The sequence below is a fragment of the Electrona antarctica genome (assembly GCF_951216825.1).
Source record: "Electrona antarctica genome assembly, chromosome: 6".
Classification (NCBI taxonomy): domain Eukaryota; kingdom Metazoa; phylum Chordata; class Actinopteri; order Myctophiformes; family Myctophidae; genus Electrona; species Electrona antarctica.
In genome coordinates this window covers 15,095,866-15,118,084 of record NC_136811.1, presented here as the reverse complement: position 1 = coordinate 15,118,084, position 22,219 = coordinate 15,095,866, and the positions used below count along the sequence as shown (strand labels likewise).

The following is a 22,219-nucleotide window of genomic DNA, read 5'->3' as shown; positions in this document are numbered from 1 at the left end:
ACGAACAACAACTAAATGATACAATAACTGGGTGGCAGTGGCTGGAGGTAGAGGTAGACAGGCAGTAGAGCAGCTACTTGGGAATCAAAATGTTCTTGGTCTGATTATCTGGTTATGTGAAAGTGTCCTTGAGCAAAGGAACAACCTCCAACCTCCCACGGCGACCGAGGGGGAGCCTTTTGATCTGTAATGGAAATCTGTGGTTGGTTCAAGAAGAGTATGTCGTTGGTCTGTTTATTGTTTTTGTTTTTCTTAGGGGGTGGTCCTTAAAGGAGCATTCAGTGATTTGGGTGATTTGGAAAACCACCCAGTCTGCCCCGGTAACAAGATGTGCACATGCACGCTCTACAGTGGGGGGACACGCAACAGGCCAACAGCATGTGCACCCACTCGATCATGATTGGAGGAAGGCCCCTCTCATCCTGATTGGATGAAGGCTTTGCCACCCGCCACCAAAACTGAAACTAGGGTTTGTTGACCCCAGGGGCTCACTGGGGACAGGGAGGAACTCCTTATATGGTCAGCACACTCTATAGTAGGGAGGATTATCCAAAAAATAAGAAAAAATAAGTGATATTTGAATTAAGTGAAATCACTGAATATACCTTTAAACCACTTTTCAATAGTTGTACTCAAATGATAGCTATACATCTAATCTTCTGGCTACTGCGAGACTGCATAGCCCACATCGCTGCCAACAGTAGTTCAACTTCTTGAGTCACACACATATCTCTCAGCATGGTTCAGGGCACAGCTGTGATACGTGACCAATATTTATCCACTCTCCCCCTCCTGAGACAGCACTGCGCCCAGGCCCTCATCACGGGCATCTGTTTCCATGATGAACAGTCATTCCAGGAGTTAGGATATGCCAGGATTGAGGTTCCGGTGAGTGTCTCCCACAACTGATGAACACGCCTTGAAAACCCATCCTTTATGCGTCAGCCAGTGTAAGGGCCTTGTGATTGGAATACGAGACTGCTCGCCCCTTTACCAACTCGCCCCGGGCGTACAGCCGGCGGAACAGTGCGGCCTGGTATTCCTAAAGTAATCTAAGTAAATTATGCTTAAACGGTTAAACCTAACCTTATTCCTAACCTCAACCTCAGTAAAACGATGCCTAAACCTAACCCTATTCCTAAACTTAACCCCAGTAAAACTATGCCTAACCCTAAACTTATTTCTAACCTTATTCTCAGTAAAACAAAATAAAGAATACAAGAACCGCCGCACCGAGCTGTCGGCGTGAGGTCGGCGGAAAAAATTTGGGGCGAGATGGAATTGGGGCGACCTGACCTGTTACCTGTGATTGAACCCTATGAATCGGCGATAATAAGACGCCAGAACCAAGGTACAGTCACCTACGTCATTTTCGCTATCCAGCCATTCCAGCCGGGAGATTCATCGCACTGAGAGGCAAACTGCAGCCGGGAGATTCGGTGGAATACATTGGAGTCAATGAGAGCCAGGAACCAATTAATTGACAAAGAACGCAATCAATCGTTCAGAAATAGTGTTTGTTCACAAGCTGTTCCAGTCAGCTCTCATTGACTCCACTGTATTTCACCAAACTTACGGATCCAGTTTTGCCTCCCACTGGCCCGTTTTTGATTGATTGAATACTTTATGAACAGTTTGCAAAAAGTACAGATAATGAACTTTATTTATATAGCACCTTTCAGAGCAAGGCTCCAAAGTGCTGTACAGTACAAGATTAAAAAACAAAAACAAAAAAAGGAAACAACATATAGCAAGCCACAATCAAGAGCAGTTTAAAAGCGAGAAACACAAAGGGAAAAAAGACAAAAATATCTCGTATAGAAAGGGTAAAAAACATTCTATGTAGAGGTGAGTCTTTAAAAGTGACTTGAACACAGGCACAGATTGTGCTAGCCTTACATGCACCGGTAGAGCATTCCACAATCTGGGCGCCCGGGCGGCAAAAGCCCGATCACCTCTGGTGACTAGGTTCGTCCTAGGGACCTCAAGTAGGGCCCTCAGAGGTACATTTATACAATAAAACCCTGAGGGCTTGTATCCATTGTATCCACTGTGTATTCAATTCATCAAGACATATAAAGACATACAATACAAGAAATCATCAATACTAGAAGCAGCAAAAGTAATTACAGAATAACAGTGGGGGGTCATTTATTTTGGCAAGCTAGAGCCCTCAGCCCAGTTGTAAATTGCAGTGCTCTTTTATGGTCATTTTGAAGGAAGCCAGGAAGTCATACTTTTTATGGCTGGCTGTTGGTAGGGCATTCCACATTAACATTAGAATGAATTCATCCCCATGTTTGTGCTGATTTTGAGGAATGAGATCAGTGGAGCTCCCTCTAGGTTTCTCATGGCCGTGAGCCTTACTCACTCTTTGGAAGCAGTTAGACTACAGGTACATGAGGAGGCCCCACTGGCCTAGCGGTACAGGTACATGAGGAGGCCCCACTGGCCTAGCGGTTAGACTACAGGTACATGAGGAGGCCCCACTGGCCTAGCGGTTAGACTACAGGTACATGAGGAGGTGCCACTGGCCTAGCGGTTAGACTACAGGTACATGAGGAGGCCCCACTGGCCTAGCGGTTAGACTACAGGTACATGAGGAGGCCCCACTGGCCTAGCGGTTAGACTACAGGTACATGAGGAGGCCCCACTGGCCTAGCGGTTAGACTACAGGTACATGAGGAGGCGCCACTGGCCTAGCGGTTAGACTACAGGTACATGAGGAGGCCCCACTGGCCTAGCGGTTAGACTACAGGTACATGAGGAGGCCCCACTGGCCTAGCAGTTAGACTACAGGTACATGAGGAGGCGCCACTGGCCTAGCGGTTAGACTACAGGTACATGAGGAGGCGCCACTGGCCTAGCGGTTAGACTACAGGTACATGAGGAGGCGCCACTGGCCTAGCGGTTAGACTACAGGTACATGAGGAGGTGCCACTGGCCTAGCGGTTAGACTACAGGTACAGCAGTTAGACTACAGGTACATGAGGAGGTGCCACTGGCCTAGCGGTTAGACTACAGGTACATGAGGAGGTGCCACTGGCCTAGCGGTTAGACTACAGGTACATGAGGAGGTGCCACTGGCCTAGCGGTTAGACTACAGGTACATGAGGAGGCCCCACTGGCCTAGCGGTTAGACTACAGGTACATGAGGAGGTGCCACTGGCCTAGCGGTTAGACTACAGGTACATGAGGAGGTGCCACTGGCCTAGCGGTTAGACTACAGGTACATGAGGAGGTGCCACTGGCCTAGCGGTTAGACTACAGGTACATGAGGAGGCGCCACTGGCCTAGCGGTTAGACTACAGGTACATGAGGAGGCGCCACTGGCCTAGCGGTACAGGTACATGAGGAGGTGCCACTGGCCTAGCGGTTAGACTACAGGTACATGAGGAGGCGCCACTGGCCTAGCGGTTAGACTACAGGTACATGAGGAGGCCCCACTGGCCTAGCGGTTAGACTACAGGTACATGAGGAGGCGCCACTGGCCTAGCGGTTAGACTACAGGTACATGAGGAGGCCCCACTGGCCTAGCGGTTAGACTACAGGTACATGAGGAGGCCCCACTGGCCTAGCGGTTAGACTACAGGTACATGAGGAGGCGCCACTGGCCTAGCGGTTAGACTACAGGTACATGAGGAGGTGCCACTGGCCTAGCGGTTAGACTACAGGTACATGAGGAGGCCCCACTGGCCTAGCGGTACAGGTACATGAGGAGGCGCCACTGGCCTAGCGGTTAGACTACAGGTACATGAGGAGGTGCCACTGGCCTAGCGGTACAGGTACATGAGGAGGCGCCACTGGCCTAGCGGTTAGACTACAGGTACATGAGGAGGCGCCACTGGCCTAGCGGTTAGACTACAGGTACATGAGGAGGTGCCACTGGCCTAGCGGTTAGACTACAGGTACATGAGGAGGCGCCACTGGCCTAGCGGTTAGACTACAGGTACATGAGGAGGCGCCACTGGCCTAGCGGTTAGACTACAGGTACATGAGGAGGTGCCACTGGCCTAGCGGTTAGACTACAGGTACATGAGGAGGTGCCACTGGCCTAGCGGTTAGACTACAGGTACATGAGGAGGCGCCACTGGCCTAGCGGTTAGACTACAGGTACATGAGGAGGTGCCACTGGCCTAGCGGTTAGACTACAGGTACATGAGGAGGTGCCACTGGCCTAGCGGTTAGACTACAGGTACATGAGGAGGTGCCACTGGCCTAGCGGTTAGACTACAGGTACATGAGGAGGTGCCACTGGCCTAGCGGTTAGACTACAGGTACATGAGGAGGCGCCACTGGCCTAGCGGTTAGACTACAGGTACATGAGGAGGCGCCACTGGCCTAGCGGTTAGACTACAGGTACATGAGGAGGCGCCACTGGCCTAGCGGTTAGACTACAGGTACATGAGGAGGTGCCACTGGCCTAGCGGTTAGACTACAGGTACATGAGGAGGTGCCACTGGCCTAGCGGTTAGACTACAGGTACATGAGGAGGCGCCACTGGCCTAGCGGTTAGACTACAGGTACATGAGGAGGTGCCACTGGCCTAGCGGTACAGGTACATGAGGAGGCGCCACTGGCCTAGCGGTTAGACTACAGGTACATGAGGAGGCCCCACTGGCCTACCGGTTAGACTACAGGTACATGAGGAGGCGCCACTGGCCTAGCGGTTAGACTACAGGTACATGAGGAGGTGCCACTGGCCTAGCGGTTAGACTACAGGTACATGAGGAGGCGCCACTGGCCTAGCGGTTAGACTACAGGTACATGAGGAGGTGCCACTGGCCTAGCGGTTAGACTACAGGTACATGAGGAGGCGCCACTGGCCTAGCGGTTAGACTACAGGTACATGAGGAGGTGCCACTGGCCTAGCGGTTAGACTACAGGTACATGAGGAGGCGCCACTGGCCTAGCGGTTAGACTACAGGTACATGAGGAGGTGCCACTGGCCTAGCGGTTAGACTACAGGTACATGAGGAGGTGCCACTGGCCTAGCGGTTAGACTACAGGTACATGAGGAGGTGCCACTGGCCTAGCGGTTAGACTACAGGTACATGAGGAGGCGCCACTGGCCTAGCGGTACAGGTACATGAGGAGGCGCCACTGGCCTAGCGGTTAGACTACAGGTACATGAGGAGGTGCCACTGGCCTAGCGGTACAGGTACATGAGGAGGCGCCACTGGCCTAGCGGTTAGACTACAGGTACATGAGGAGGTGCCACTGACCTAGCGGTTAGACTACAGGTACATGAGGAGGTGCCACTGGCCTAGCGGTTAGACTACAGGTACATGAGGAGGTGCCACTGGCCTAGCGGTTAGACTACAGGTACATGAGGAGGCGCAACTGGCCTAGCGGTTAGGGCGCATACCACATACAGTATAGGCCAATTGCAGTCTGACAGCATGTTGTGGGTTCGAGTCCTGCGCCCGACGACCTTTGCCGTACGTCACTCCCCGTCTCTCTCTCTCTCTCCCAGTTTCCTGTCTATCTCCGCCGTGTACTTTCAATAAAGGTAAAAAAGCCCAATATCCAATAAATAAATAAATAAATAAAGACAGGTACATGTGCACTGGTCCCACATGTCCTGTTGGTGCATGTGTCCAGGTGGATATGGGAGGCCTGCCTGGTGAATGGCCTCAAACACTTCCCACAAGCTGGCCAGGGATCCCACAAAATCCCCTGTGTGTGTGTGTGTGTGTGTGTGCGTGCGTGCGTGCGTGCGTGCGTGCGTGCGTGCGTGCGTGCGTGCGTGCGTGCGTGCGTGCGTGCGTGCGTGCGTGCGTGCGTGCGTGCGTGCGTGTGAGCAAACAACCAGCTCTCTTTCTTGGCCTCTTCCCCAGCCGAGAGGCTGGCCAATGCAAGACGCTGGAGGGTAGCAGTGCATGGTTTCATTGATCGACGACATCCCACTTATGACATCAACGTAATGACAGATGGAATCAAAGTACGATGACAACATAAAAAGTATAAAAACATATATTTGTGGGGGTGTAAAGCACCATCACAAAGGGGAGGGGTGCTCCCTGTAACTGACCCATCGGTCATGGTTTCTCAGCAAATAGTGTAAATAAATGAACACAACTCAACATAAACCCCAGCAATGCATTCCCCCCATACAACAAAATAAAATAACACAAATAACGAATATACTTGCGTACCCAGAGATAGGCTGGAAAATCCTTCTGCTGTCTAATGCATTATGAATTAGTCCAATGACTTGACCAAATTCATTGAACATTTTGTCTTTTATCAGTAGGCCTAATATGATCATCATCTACTTTATAAAGCTCAAGTTGCGTGTCTGTGTGTGTCAGTGGCGGGACATATGGGCTTAGTTGTGATGTGTTGACACCATTGCAGGCACTACATGCACCACATGCTGGTTGTAACTAAATCCAATTTGCAATTGTAAAAAGTGCAAATTGTGGTGGTAAAAGTGGTAATTGGAAAAGACAACAAAATAATTTGACTTGTGAAAATGCTGTTAAAGTAATTAAGTGTGTTTTATGTGTATGTTCTCGTGAGGATATATATAGCCTACTCTCCATTTTATTCTCTCCTCATCCCATACAAAAGCCTCTCATAGCTACTACCACCCTTGCCAATCTTCACTTCTCTCCTCATCCTCCTCCCTCACCCCTCCTCCACACCATACCGTCTCTCCCTCTTTCTGTACCCTATCCATGCACACTTCTATCCTCATATAACTTCTCTCCCTCTTGCGGGGAGAGAAGTTTTGGGCATCTGTTTCCATGATGAACAGTCATTCGAGGAGTTAGGATATGCCAGGATTGAGGTTCCGGTGAGTGTCTCCCACAACTGATGAACATGCCTTGAAAACCCATCCTTTATGCGTCAGCCAGTGTAAGGGCCTTGTGATCGAACCCTCTTGTAAACAAGTGTAATGCTTAATTGGGTCGTCCACTCACAGTTAACAGCCTTTGTATTGAGTTTGTACTTGAAATGTACTGTAATTCTGCAAACTGTTAATAAATATTTCAATCAATCAAAAAAAAACCTATGAATCGGCGATAATAAGATGCCAGAACCAAGGTACAGTCACCTACGTCATTTTCGCTATCCAGCCATTCCAGCCGGGAGATTCATCGCACTGAGAGGCAAACTGCAGCCGGGAGATTCGGTCAATTGTGTTCTTTGTCAATTAATTGACAAAGAACACAATCACAATAAAAACACAATAAAAACATATATTTGTGGGGGTGTAAAGTACCATCACAAAGGGGAGGGGTGCTCCCTGTAACTGACCCATCGGTCATGGTTTCTCAGCAAATAGTGTAAATAAATGAACACAACTCAATAACACAAACCCCAGCAATGCATTCCCCCCATCCTTTATGCGTCAGCCAGTGTAAGGGCCTTGTGATCGAACCCTCTTGTAAACAAGTGTAATGCTTAATTGGGTCGTCCACTCACAGTTAACAGCCTTTGTATTGAGTTTGTACTTGAAATGTACTGTAATTCTGCAAACTGTTAATAAATATTTCAATCAATCAAAAAAAAACCTATGAATCGGCGATAATAAGATGCCAGAACCAAGGTACAGTCACCTACGTCATTTTCGCTATCCAGCCATTCCAGCCGGGAGATTCATCGCACTGAGAGGCAAACTGCAGCCGGGAGATTCGGTCAATTGTGTTCTTTGTCAATTAATTGACAAAGAACACAATCACAATAAAAACACAATAAAAACATATATTTGTGGGGGTGTAAAGTACCATCACAAAGGGGAGGGGTGCTCCCTGTAACTGACCCATCGGTCATGGTTTCTCAGCAAATAGTGTAAATAAATGAACACAACTCAATAACACAAACCCCAGCAATGCATTCCCCCATACAACAAAATAAAATAACACAAATAACGAATATACTTGCGTACCCAGAGATAGGCTGGAAAATCCAAATCCAAATTCATTGAACATTTTGTCTTTTATCAGTAGGCCTAATATGATTATCATCTACTTTATAAAGCTCAAGTTGCGTGTCTGTGTGTGTCAGTGGCGGGGACATATGGGCTTAGTTGTGATGTGTTAACACCATTGCAGGCACTACATGCACCACATGCTGATTGTAACTAAATCCTGTTGCAAATAAAGTGCAAATTGTGGTGGTAAAAGTGGTAATTGGAAAAGACAAAGTAATTTGACTTTTGAAAATGCTGTTAAAGTAATTAAGTGTGTATGTTCTCGTGAGTATATATATAGCCTACTCTCCATTTTATTCTCTCCTCATCCCATACAAAAGCCTCTCATAGCTACTACCACCCTTGCCAATCTTCACCTCTCTCTTCACCTCTCTCCTCATCCTCCTCCCTCACCCCTCCTCCACACCATACCTTCTCTCCCTATTTCTTTACCCTATCCATGCACACTTCTATCCTCATATACCTACTCTCCCTCTTTCTGTACCCTATCCATGCACACTTCTATCCTCATATACCTTCTCTCCCTCTTTCTGTACCCTATCAATGCACACTTCTATCCTCATATACCTACTCTCCCTCTTTCTGTACCCTATCCATGCACACTTCTATCCTCATATACCTACTCTCCCTCTTTCTGTACCCTATCCATGCACACTTCTATCCTCATATACCTACTCTCCCTCTTTCTGTACCCTATCCATGCACACTTCTATCCTCATATACCTACTCTCCCTCTTTCTGTACCCTATCAATGCACACTTCTATCCTCATATACCTACTCTCCCTCTTTCTGTACCCTATCAATGCACACTTCTATCCCGGTGTCACTCGATTTCCCTTTGTTCGTTTGTCCTTCACTCACTCCCATGCAGCATTCTTCCATCCATTGTAAGCCTCCATCCTGAGGGGTGTCTGAGGCAGTGATAATGGAGCTCGCAGTTAACTGATATTGGAGCAATTGGTGGTTGGATTCATTAGACGGAGCGAGAGCTTATGGTGATTATTTAGCCATTTAGAGGAGCGGGCCAAGGGTTCAAATCCACTCCATGTGTCACACATACCATAGGAATCCTTTGAAGTTATTTTGTCTGCTTCCTTGCTTTGATCTCTCTCTCTCTCTCTCTCTCTCTCTCTCTCTCTCTCTCTCTCTCTCTCCTCTCCCTTTCCCGCTCTCATTCTTCCAGCTCTAGCTCTCTCACTACCTTGTGTACCTCTGAAGTTTACCCCTCATTCCGTGCCTCACCCTACTCACGTCTACCTGTCTCAATCTCTCCCTCTCTCTCCCCCACTCCCCTGATTTCCATTCTCCCTAATCCACTCTTCCTCTGTCTTCAGACACCTACAATACAGCACCTCACAGGATGTCTCTAGCTCTCTATCTCTAGCTCCCTATTTCTCCCTCTCTCCGCCGCCCCCGATCACTCAGTGGTAATTATGGAGCAATCTATAATAGTGCTCAGAGGAGCCGATAATACCTTTATCTTAATTAAAGACATTTATGGGATGTAAGGACATGTAGCCTAGGGGTTGCGGTACTCCCACACCAACCCAAACTCTTCATTTTCCGCCTTATTTTTCATCTCTTGCCAAGTTGCCCACTTGCCCTTGCTCTTTGCCTTCGTTATATGAGATTCTTTGTTTCCCCTTTTCAGCCTCTATTCACATACATTGTGTGATACTCACGTGAATACATGACAGCTACACATTCTCCTAGATGGTCTTTTGTCAAACTGCATGTGAGGGTCACAAGTTTCCGCACAGTATTTCTAATAATACAGTAATAATAATACATAATACAATAATACAGTATTACTAATAATACCAGGTATACCAGGTAACCTGGTATAGCAAGTTACCTGCATGGTGTGTCATATTATCATCCATCCATCCATCTGGAGTCAGGTTGCATATTTAGCAGTTCCAAGAGGCATCCATCCTTATACCCAAAACGATGTCAACTGGCTCTTTTCTAAGCAAGACCCTAAGATACCTGAATTGAATTCCTTCTCTTGGCGTAAGTAAGTACTCATTCCAGTTACCTGGATTGGACCATCCACCGGTTTCCTTCTGAGAAGCATGGCCTCAGATTTAGAGATGCTGATCCTCATCCCAGCCGCTTCACAGTCGGCTGCCAACTGATCCAGTGAAAGCATCATTGGTCACAGACCAGTCCTCAGCTCAGCAAAATGTAAACCCTCTTGTTCATGTCCATGAACATCGCAGACAGACAGGAAATGTGACAATACACAGCCCTGGTAGAGGCCCCCAGAGAACAAGTCCAACTTCCTACCGAGGACACGGACACAGCTCTTGTTTTGGGGGTACAGAGATTCAACATGGGACCATGTGGGCAGTGGTAGGTTATCAAGAACACATTCGTGACAGAAAGGTGGGGAAAAATCTGGGTGGGGAAGTGAATTGATTGATTGATTGATTGATTGAAATATTTATTAACAGTTTGCAGAATTACAGTACATTTCAAGCACAAACTCAATACAAAGACTGTTAACTGTGAGTGGACGACCCAATTAAGCATTACACTTGTTTACAAGAGGGTCCACCTTGTTCAATTCATCAAAACATTTAGAGACGTACAAATAGACACTTCTATAGTCAAAGAACAGAACAGGAATTCATCATAAAGGAGGGAAAAAGGGAAAAGAAACATATACAGTGAGGGGGAAAAAGGGGTGGGCGGTGGGGGGGGATTCAGATTTTACGGGGGCCAGTTTCGAATTGCAGCTGTCCTTAGGTGCCCTTTGAGAGCGGTTTTGAAGGAGTCAAGGGATTTGCATGTCTTAATGACATGCAAATTCCACATTTTGTTGCCATAGGAGCGAAAATAATTTAGTCCCTTGTTTGTGCCGAATCTGGGTTGTATAGTTTGTTGCACTCCCTAAATGGCCATCACTTATCCCACCCCCAACACTGAAGTGCCCTTGAGCAAGGTACTGAAACCCCAAACTGATCAAGGGGAGCTGCTCGGTTTTTACTGAAAAAGAGCACAACCTCCCCTGGTTAAATAAATGTAAATAGAAAAGTAACAATCCAAGTACCTAAGTACCACTCCAGATTGGCCATAGCCCATAGGGATTATGGCTCTGATTATAACTTCACACACAAATATATAGTTGTTAATGGATTTGAACAACTCAGAGAATTGACTTCCTTGGCCTGCTGTAAACATGCACAACAACTTTGACGCTGGTCGGGGTACTGGTTTGCAAGATTAGCCGTAGGGCAAACACACAATCATTGGGCGACACATAGATAATCACGCACGCACGCACGCACGCACGCACGCACGCACGCACGCACGCACACACACATGCGGCAGGGCAACTTCATCCATCAGTTTATCACGCACAAACACAAGCCTTAAATGAGAATAGTGACAGTCCCCTTCCTGTTGATTATCCCAATATTACTCATGTCATATCCCGTTCAGCGGAAGGACACATGACCAGGCCCTGCCCGGACTGTCACTTATGTTGGTTCTGAAGGCATGTTTTCTCATTATACCCTGAACAGGACTGGATACATTGTGGGAGTGGGAGAAAGAAGTCTGGTGCAAAGAGAGAGAGAGAGAGAGAGAGAGAGAGAGAGAGACACACAGTGTGTGGTGCATCATGGAGTTTGTCTTTCTTTGTTTCATCCTGGCTGCTTCCTTGGTGTTACTGTCCTCTCTCTTGGGTGCATCCGTTACAGGTATGGAGTGTTTGTTGGTAGTTGTAGAAGGAAGTCTCTGAGGAAGATTCTTTGTTGGTTATTTTATTTATATATTTTTTTACAGTTTTGCCTCTTGGATGTTCCATCTGGCACAGTATTCTACTCTCCTCCTGTGGCTCTTCTTAGAGTCTTTAAATATAATAAAGTAATTCCAATATAAGAATGGTGTGCGGGCTCTACCTCTTTCCATGATTGCCTTATTGGCCCTGCATCCACTGTGGAGGTGTGTGTAAATACTAAATAGGTATGCTCTTCTTAGAGTTTTAACATGATCTCAGAGTCATATGAACATGGATCCCAACGTCTCAGTCAATAGAAATGTACCTCTTTGTGAGTCAAGGAGAGGCCCATGCGTTAACCTTTTTCTTTAGTGATTGTTATTCCGCCCTTGCACGCCGTTGGTCGATTGATACTATCGATTGGCTTTAAGGGTTCAGTCATAAGGTTGACCTAGCTCGTCTGACTCAGCCAAAACATGCAGAGCAGAGTGACTGTTAGTACGTCAGACCAAAGATATGCACTCCTCATGGTTTTCCCTTGAGTTGCTTTGGTAAAAGGCCAATGTGTTTTCCTTCATTCCTGCCCTCAGACAACTGGGACGATGTCGTGGTGACAACTGTGGGCAGACCGGCTACCCTGACATGCGTGGACGGGGCGGCGAGGGGCGCCGTGACCATTAACTGGAAAATGAAGTCGCCCGGCGACAGCAAGTGGAAGCTGGTCCTCTCAGCCAACGAGAGGAAGGAGTTTTCTGGCGGAGCCTCCAAGGCGTCCATGAGGTTGACGGACAGCAACTTTCAAGACACTGGGAACTTCTCTCTGTTCTTCCTTCCTGAAAGGGTGGACGGAGGACTCTACTCATGCTTGATCAAACGGCAGGAAAGGAAAGTGACGGAGAGGATCATACTGTTGGCTGTGCTTACAGGTAAAATACAACACATCATGATTGATGCAATACGTTGTGAGCTTGTAGATCGTCCTTTTGTCTCTATTGACATATCAGGTTTATAGTGTTACTCAATTAAACATCACATCAGGCTATGTGGAACGTATAGACCTCAATATGACCTCAATTTCAGATAGACTAGACCTGTACGTGCCCGTCGGCCACCGGCCTACTTGAGAACGATGCAACTTGGGAACCTAATAATACCCGTTGTCAACTTATGATAGCACCCGTTTTAACTATCGATCTCTGTAGTATGCAATACCCATTGTCATAGCACCCATTTAAACTGTCTGTCTGTGTCCCACATGGAGATCTCTGTATCTGTCTGTCTGCCTGGGCAGTATTATGCGTCTTAAGTACCAGGTCTTATTACTTAACTTAAGACCTGGAGGCGTGATCAATGCCATTTGGCTATTCTGAGTGTCCAAACAGCATTGACCACGCCTCCAGGTCTTAAGTTAAGTAATAAGACCTGGTACTTAAGACACGCATAATACTGCCCCCTGTGTCTAAAGAGTGCAAACTGACTGTGAAAAGTGGACTGGTTAAGTAATCAATTGGCAGGTGTGGGGTTGCTATGGCAATCAATTGGCTGAGGCAGAGGCTGGAAATTGCACAGGCGAGGGCCCACTGGCAGAGCCTGACCAGAGCCTTTTGTGGTGTTTGTGGACAACCATGGGTCCGACCGACTCGAGTCCGGGCACTGCACTCCATGCGGGGGTGTGGAACGTGTGTGTCGAATGTGAAGTCGGTGGGGCGAACGTTTCTCGAGTTACGTGCATTACAACCATACACACACGTACGCACACACACGCACACACGCAGACAGAGACGTGGCGCATTTATAGTAGGATGCCAAGAGTTAGTACAAAATCTAATCGACTATGAAAGAGGGTTCATTATTGGGGCACGGATGGCAGAAGCTTCAGTCACATAAACACTGCTCAACTGGCTAATGATTCAATAGGAGCTGTCCGCATTCAGACATCAGTAAATAGGGAAACTAATTGCGTTTGAAAGTGCACATTCGATGACCGCAGACTATACATTAGCACAGTATAAGGACAAACAGAAGAGAAGAACTCTTCCGCAGGTGACTGTGAATGTCAATGAAAGACGTCATCAAGACTGTCAGCGAGAACCGTCCGTTGAGAGCAAATAAATAAATATATAACTATGTTATAGTTGGGTTACAATGAATAAACCCCTCATTAAAAAGATGAATGCACAATTGAGAATTCAGTGGTGAAAGAACTATAGGCCATGATAGGGTCAGATGAGTCATACTTCACTACCAACCAGCAGCACATGTTCGCCAACCTTTCCGCATGTTCGGAAGAACGGGACTTCGGATCTATGGGCACTTTAGGCAGTCCCCATTCTCAACATGTACAGTAGGCGAGTGAAGTGCATGCAAGTGCATGCAAGTACACCAAGACAGGCCTGAATGCCCAACCCTGACAGCGAGGGGGTCCGTTCGCTCTGTTCATGCTGTGATGACATTTTCCTGGCATGATTAGCGTGTCTTGTCCCCTTAGAGCAGGGGCAGAAACATTTCTTTCCAGATGGCATTGGCCATAATGTCTTCGATACAGTGAGCAAGGGGCCACAACTTGGAGAATTGAATTGAAACTTGAAACACCTGCTGTGGTGCTGAATTATGTAACGGTTTGCATTTGGTAAACATGTCAGATTGCTTTACAATATGCGAGGCCAGAAGGCTAGGGTCCTTGAATCACAGTCCAATAACCTTCTGGTACAAAATATGGATTTTTACAGCTCTGATGTACTCTGAGGTTACAATGAAATATGAATATTTATTGCCTTCATACACCACAACATAGGTGTCTGTCTGATGTAATACATTGCATAAATGTGGACTCAAAGCAAACTATACTCAAATGGTAAATATGAATTAATAATAACTGTAATAGAATTGATTTGTCTCAAAACAAGTTAAACAAATTCTGTTATTGTTAAATGAACAAAATGCAGCATTGACGTAATGTGCTTTGGGGGGGCGGGGGGGGGGGGGGGGGGGGGGGTCATTTTGTGTATACCTTGGCTTTGAGTTCATCACAGGTCGGATTGAGATTGCCCATGGACGCTTCATTTTTATGTGTACTATTTTGTATTCTTTGTATTATTATCACTTAACAGCCAGCTTCATCTTTGTTGAGGGAGCAGAGTAGTCGGCCTCAAGGTCATCTTATTTGCTGATGCTGCTCACCTGCATGTGCTCTCTACAGTTCTGCCACAGCAGGGCATAATGCTATTGGCCCTCCCACACTCCTCCTAGCTGTCTTCTGTTGTGGCCCAAGGCCATGCTTTGTGTGCTGAACGCCACAATATACACATAGGCTGCATACTGCGAGTGCAAAAACCTTTTCAATAAGTCAACATAATATTGTATTAACACAACAAATATTAGGACTTTACACCACAAATCCCCTGTGAGGAACCCGTCTTTACAGTGTGTTCATATCTTGCGCCGTTCTTCAGTTTAATACATGACAAACAGCACATTCTTCTTCCTCTGTAAACCTCTTTAAATGTGTATGCTTTATGCATTTAGCCCTTGCATAAATGTCTCATGTTTTTGCTACCATTCTGTACTTTACTTAAGCACTTCTTAATCACTCTGCGATGCGTGTCAAATCACATCCTCAGCATCATTATGCACATGTCATCCATGCGATAAGTAAATGCATATTAAAAACATCTATCTTTGTGCTTCGTATCACGCCACCATCCACTCCCTCCCCCCAATCCAATCCAATCCACCCATCTCCAGTCACCATTGTGCCGAGGCCACCCGTCCTTCAGAACAGCATTCTGCGGCTGATCGCAGACGTCAGCCCCGGCTTCGCCTACACCAGGATCACCTGGGCGGCGCCTGGCGGCCGGCCCATGAGGTCAGAGACCATGAGGAACTCGGGCGTCGTGGCCAAGCGGCCACAGTTCCAGCCTGCAGATAGTGGGGCCTACACCTGTATGGTTCACCCAAATGGCAACAGCAGCACCCCTCTCTTCGCCTTCAATGTGGACGTCACCGTGGACAGTAAGATGGGCCTGTCGGGGGGGAGGGGGGGGGGGGGGGGGGCAAGGTTTATAATGTGATTCCTGCCATGTGTCTCATGTCCCACCCCTCATTCTGCCTCTCTCTACTGCAGACCCACAGTTTAACATGCAGAGCAGACCTTTTTTAGCAGACCTTTTTATTTAACCTCCAGAGTGTATAACAATATAAACCATATATGTCAAACTCAAGGCCCGGGGGCCAAATCAGGCCTGTGAGTGAATTATCTTTGGCCCGCGGAATGATATTTAATTAGTATTAGAACTGGCCCTCTGGTATACTGCACGGACCACCATAATACTACAAGTCCGCCAATATTGGCACATATCACATACTATGAAAGCAGTGCTTGGTGAGGATCATAGAACAGGAAACTGAGCTTAATAATAATGCATTTTCAGTTTTAAATGCATTTACTTTTTTGCTGTTTGCCTGGGATGTCCTCATGACCGCGGTGCCCGTGTGTTGAAACACAGTCCGGCCCTCGACCTCGACCGATTTCTTTATTTTGGCCCACTGTGTATTTGAGTTTGACATCCCTGATATAAACCAAATGGTCCCAATGAAGGACCCCTGCGGGTCCCTGGACATCACGTTATTGTCTAATAAGCAGAAAAGAATGAGGTGAGGGTAGAAGGGAGTATATTGTGTCAATGGTTAATTTTCCTCTCAGCTTTCTACAGTATCTAATTGACTCAGTAAAGAAACAAAAAAACAAAGCACACTGGACTATAGCCACTCTCTTATTAGGGAAGAAAGTGGAGAGAGGGCCTGGGCCGTGGCTCAGTGGTCCAGGCACCGTGGCTGGCAATCCAGTCTGGCAGTGTGTCGCGGGTTCGACTCCCGATCCCGACGGCCTTTACTGCATGTCACTCCACCATCTCTCTCCCCATTTCCTGTCAGCCTACTGTCTGTCCCTCCATAAAAATATATAAAATAAAGGTGAAAGCCACAAAAAAAAACATTAAAAAAAGAGAGAGAGAGAGAGAGAACAGAGGACAGCATGGAGGGAGAGAAAGAAAAAGGGTTGCGAAACAAAAAGGCAGTTTGTTATTGCGGCCATCGGCGGTGAGACGGGCACCAGCGGTGCCAGAGGCGACCGACTGGCATGGCATTACTTATTTAAGCAATGCTTCTTCAAAGTAGTCACATTTACAGACCACTTTTCCCGGAAGTCTGAGCTGTAAGTTCTTCACTAAAATTCCAACCACTATACCCAACTTGCCCCTCAATTGGATTTTGTATTTGCCTGCTGTATTCATGTATTATTGATCACTTCCGCTTTTTGAATTTACTTTACTTTGCTTTTTCCATCTCTCCACAGCTGCCAAGGTGGCCTCTTTCAGTAACATAACGCACGGTGAGTGACTTATGGAACACAACAACAAGCGCTCTCCAATGCCTGGAGTCAGCAGCGCGCTGTCAGCAGCAGAGCAGAATGCAAAACACAAACTGAGGGAAGAGCTTCTCAGAACATAAGAACATAATCCTCCATTGTTGCCGTCAACCACCCTCTCACCCTCCATCTCCCTTCACTCTTGTTGTTCCGTTTACTCTCTCTCTCTCTCTCTCTCTCTCTCTCTCTCTCTCTCTCTCTCTCTCTCTCTGTCTCCATACCACCTCACACTATACATTCATCCTCTTCCATTTGGCCTCCATCTCATTCCTCTTCTCGCTTATACCAATCCTCTTTTCCAGAGCATCTCCTCCATCATGTTTACTAATCTCCCTCTGGCCTGTCCCCTCTCACTCTCTCCTTTTACTGTACTTCTCACCAGTTTATCTCACTCCTTTATGTGTTCTCACTCACCCACATCTCAGCATTCCTTTGTCCTTCCTCTCTTCACTGACACTTTCTCCCGAGTTGAGAGTAATAAGTCAATGTCATCCAAGTTATACGTTGGTTTCTCAAGTCTTAACCTTCACATAAGTTCCACTTTCTGTGTTCAGGTCAAGTCGAGTCACAACTTGTGACCCACATTTTGGATCTCAAGTTCTCAAGCCTCAACGGTAGCATATTTTAACATATTTTAATACACATTTAGATTTCAGGACCAGCATGCAAAGCATCCACCTATAACTCTCGTTGTGGGGGCGAAATCTTGTTGTTTTGCAGACAGCAACTCTATTCTTCTCCCCGACAACAACAAAAGTTTTGTTACTGTGAAGTATTATTTTTGGAATCGTTCCAGATGCCCTGATTCTGAATGTTGGCTCTTGCATTGCATAAGCTGACATTATAGGGTTGAGTGACATCTACAGTTGCAGCAGCAGTTTTTCAATTTTTCCACCCACCAAAATATTTGATATTCAGTTATTAAGATTTAGCACATGCTCTTATCCAGAGTCAATTATGTAAGCGCAAGATCGGAGTAAATGGCATGAACCCTAGTCAACAAATAAAATAGAGTGCAAAGAAAACAATTAGGTGCTACAAAGAAACTAGGATACCAGGTCAACATCAAACCTAGAGTAGCATCTGTCTACACATCTGTCTACATATCAAAATAAAAGACATGTGATTGTGAACAAGTAACCAACACGCATCTGCAGAATATAACTAGCATCTATCAAAAAGTAGGCAATGAGAAGTAATACAAGGAACGCCTGCTATGGGTTTTATTAGGTCGAGTCTTAACCCATTAAGACCTGAAGCGGATTCTAAATCCTATACAGTCTGAAAAACGTTTGTTGCTATATCAGTGGTGCTCACACCTTTTCTCCTCAAGGACCCCCAAAATGATATGTATGTATTATGTATAATGATAAGATTTGCACACATTTTCACAATAAAAAAACAAGCTCATTAGCCTTGCGTAGCGATACTTATATCACTGCATGGATATTAGTCTCATCCCTCTCAATATTAGATTTTCTTTCTGCAATGTCCCACCCCATATTTGCATACTGGGCCCTGGTTGGTTATAGCCTGGTTCCAGACGAATCTGGTTGGCTCGTGAGTCGTCACCACTTCGGCCATGAAGTCCTCCCACAATTGAGAGGGGCCAGACTTAATCGCACGCGGGTGTTTTCAGCCCTCAGCTGTAAGAAATACAAGGGGTTGGATCTAGCATCAAGCAAGCCCAACCCAGTAGTCACTTTGAATGGCACCACAGAAAGCCATGGGTGAACATGTACTGTATGTCGGACATTACTATAAACCCTACCAGAAACCTCAAACCTAACCCTGACCGCAAGCAAGACGCAACACATGTCGTACCAAAGCAAACTTTACTTTATCCGCAAAAAAATGGATGGATTGAAAGTCTATTGCCTAACAAGCCATGCTACGAGCTGGCTGCTGGAATGCTTTTCCAGAGTCTATTAGATGCTAACACGCCCAACTCATGTAAAAGAAAAGGAAAAACCCCGCCCACTAGGGGAGGGGTAAGAAAAGCCCTGCCCAGTAAGGGGAGGAAATGGGAATCCCCTCACAGAATTTCTTGAAGGAATAGCTGAGGGCTGATTTCACCTAACCTGACTCCGCCAGATGGTGGCAGTATTGAGTTCACAAGTTCCCCACCTTGGCACCTTGGGCACCAAATTTTGTTTCTACTAAAAATAATAGCGGGGGGCGGGGCTATCGCTCCGGTTCAGTCTCTATCCTTTTAATACTCTACGGTCGTGCCTCTGCCATATTTGAGTTCAATATGCATAAGATTACATGTCGCTCCAATGAACTGCAGCTGCGATTCGGCGAATGATGTATCTAGGTTTGCTCAGCTCTGAGGGTTTCAGATCAAGTAACTGGTGGACATAGGCATGTTGACTTGGAGGAGAGAGGTCAGAGACAGTCAAACACAGATGAAATACTGGGGGGAAAGGAGGAGATTGCAGATAGCCTAGAGAGACCGAAGAGTGACCTTTCCTCTCCTTTATATTTCCAATGGAAAGGGAATTTGATTTTCCCTAACCAATCACTAGAGATAAACAAACCCGGTCCGCACTGTAAACTGTGTAGTTTGGGCCGTTCTTCAATTAAATAAACATATTTATTTAAAGTATTGAAATATGAGGCACATGTCGAGTGTGCAACACAACTTGAGTCCCTGGAGATTCGATCCCATAGCCTGAGGGCTGAACATGTTGCGCTGATTGATCCACACAGTCAGTGAGTCTGTGTTTCAGTTGCACAACGAAGGCAGCTATAGAGCTCCAGCCAAGCAATGAATGAACTGGTGAACCCATCATTTGAATGAAACATTTTGGTGAACTGTACTGAATGATAGATTCAGTACATTGAAAATAATAATTACCACAGGACGCTATAGAAATACAGACAAGTTAGCCATTTAAGGATTTAAAAACAAAGAATCCTGTATTAGCTGGTCCAAGTGAGCTGTAAGTGGTGTGGGGTTGGATGTTATGCTGAAGGTAAAGGGTGCCATGCCCTTCGTTGCTTTGTTGTGGGCCTGCATCACCAGTGTTTTGTACTGGGTGCAGGCTGCAGCAAGACGTGGAAAATCCTGGGAGGTTAACAGACATGGAGGGGACTATTATAGGCAGAGCAGGCTCTATAACACCAAGTCCAATGCTTTACCAGCTCTATCTGTTCGGGGAAAGGGAGATAAGGAGAGGTCACACGAGGACAGAAGAGAAGTAACATTAAGATACTTGTCTGCGGGTAGGCTGAAGGAGAGGAGTGCCATCCCCAAGTGGACCTGGGGGACAATAGAACACAATGATTAAAAGAGGGATAGGGTGTGTAATTGAGACCGCATGAAATTCGAATGTGGAATATGAAAGATGAGAAAGATTAGGAACACAGACATTACACTTGGGAGCTATAATTAAACCTGTACGACTAGCTCAACCCAAGAGGCTGCAGAAATATGCAAGAAATTGAAAGATTGGAGGGAGCTAAGCGTAGGCTGAAATAAATTCAGCTTTCTGGACTGCAGATTCAGTCTCAAGAATATGGCGAACTGGTGACCAGCTGGGCCCAAAAGTTCGAAACTTTCAGATTTTTATTTTGGGTGTTAAAGATATTATTTGATTAATCAAATTTCTTATTCACAGATAAGATTCAGAGATAATTGTATTCTGTCAAAGTGGTCCCAATCCAGTTCTTTGAACTACCCAAAATCTGAATCTGATCCACTGAGATAGAGATGAAAGGTTTTGAAGTCTTGGGGCCACTTGTCTTAGACGGATAAGTTAGATTAGATTCTGAATTCTGTGATTAGAAAATGTGCACATAGCGTACAGAGGCAGGGAAATGGCAAGAATAGTTATAAAACTCATTACAGCAACAAAGATAGATCCAAATTCAAGGTGACAGCCTGGCCTTCCTCGTGGACGGCTGCAGATAGACTGTCTTTGTTTTTCTGCAGTTAGGCTGCCGCTCTGTAGCAGCCACACCAGAAAAATGGGCAGAATAAGTTCACACTCACAGCAAGTGACTGACAACAGCACGTCTGCCTGATTGATCAACAGGGAGAGTGTGTGTAGCAGATGTGTCTAATGAGCCAATGCCAATCAGAAAATGGGCCGTGATAGAACAGCAATAGCCCGAAACTGTACAAATAGGCCGTTATCACGGGGCAGCCATATTGGCATAGTTGATTCATTTCTCTTCCCAGGTGTTACCACAATGCTACTAATTAATGTTGTGTTCCATACCAGTGAACATTACACAACTATTACTGTAAATATTGCTGTGAATATGGCCCTGACCTTGATTGTAACCTTGACCTTCCTGCTCTTTCATTGTCTCCACCAGGCCGAAGGCATGGGGAGAGAGTATGTTTTGCACTCTGTCCGTGTGTGTCCGTCCGTGTGTGTGTCCGTCCGTCCATCCGTCTGTGTACAGCTCCGGCACCGTTAACCCGTTCGATGCCAAATGTTGCACACACACCTCTGCCCCAAATTTTCCAGAACGGCCTGTTATAGCACCACCAGGAGGCCGACTTTTGAAAAACACATTTTTGGATATTACTCCTCCAGATCTCTATAGTCATGTGTTCAAGATGAATCTGTCTGATATTTCATACTCCATCCAAATTGGCTAACATTGGCTTTCAAAGTTTGCAGGATTGACCCGTTTTTAACAAAAAGCCTCAAATCATGAACGCAGCGTGCAATTTACGTGAAATCTTTCACAGACTTTCCTGCTAGGCTGAGGAATATATCCCACCCTTTTCACATTGGCCTGTTATAGCGCCACCAACAGGTGGATTTTTGCAAATCACATTTTTGGAACAAAATGTCTCAAATCATCCAATTACCATCCAAGGCGTAAGAAGAAATGGCACCCTTTTCACATTGACCTATTATAGAGCCACCAGGAGGCCACAACCTAACCTGCCCTGGTGGAGACCTGTGCCCCGAGGGGCACTTTTTCTAGTTTTCTCTATACCCTATACGTGCACGCTTTCTTATCACATAATTCAATCTAATGTTGCGTTCACGCAGGCAGACGCAACGACGCAGTCTACCATTCATTGTCAATGGAAGCCGTGAACGTGAAGCTATACGAAGCAAATCCGACGCTTGTAGCTGCTGCAAAAGCTACAACAGC

General features: G+C 46.3%; 1 protein-coding gene across 1 annotated transcript in view; it reads left to right on the top strand.

Moving 5' to 3' along the window:
* Nucleotides 1-11,127: 11,127 nt before the first annotated feature.
* The window catches only part of g6fl (g6f-like), a gene marked incomplete at its 5' end in the record, with an annotated part of 28,678 nt that continues 17,586 nt past the window's right edge, over nt 11,128-22,219 (top strand). The window contains 4 exons of the mRNA XM_079503649.1: nt 11,128-11,155; nt 12,261-12,596; nt 15,415-15,681; nt 17,024-17,059. Of these exons, the coding sequence (XP_079359775.1) occupies nt 11,128-11,155; nt 12,261-12,596; nt 15,415-15,681; nt 17,024-17,059 (667 nt within the window). The remainder of the gene's footprint in view (nt 11,156-12,260; nt 12,597-15,414; nt 15,682-17,023; nt 17,060-22,219) is intronic.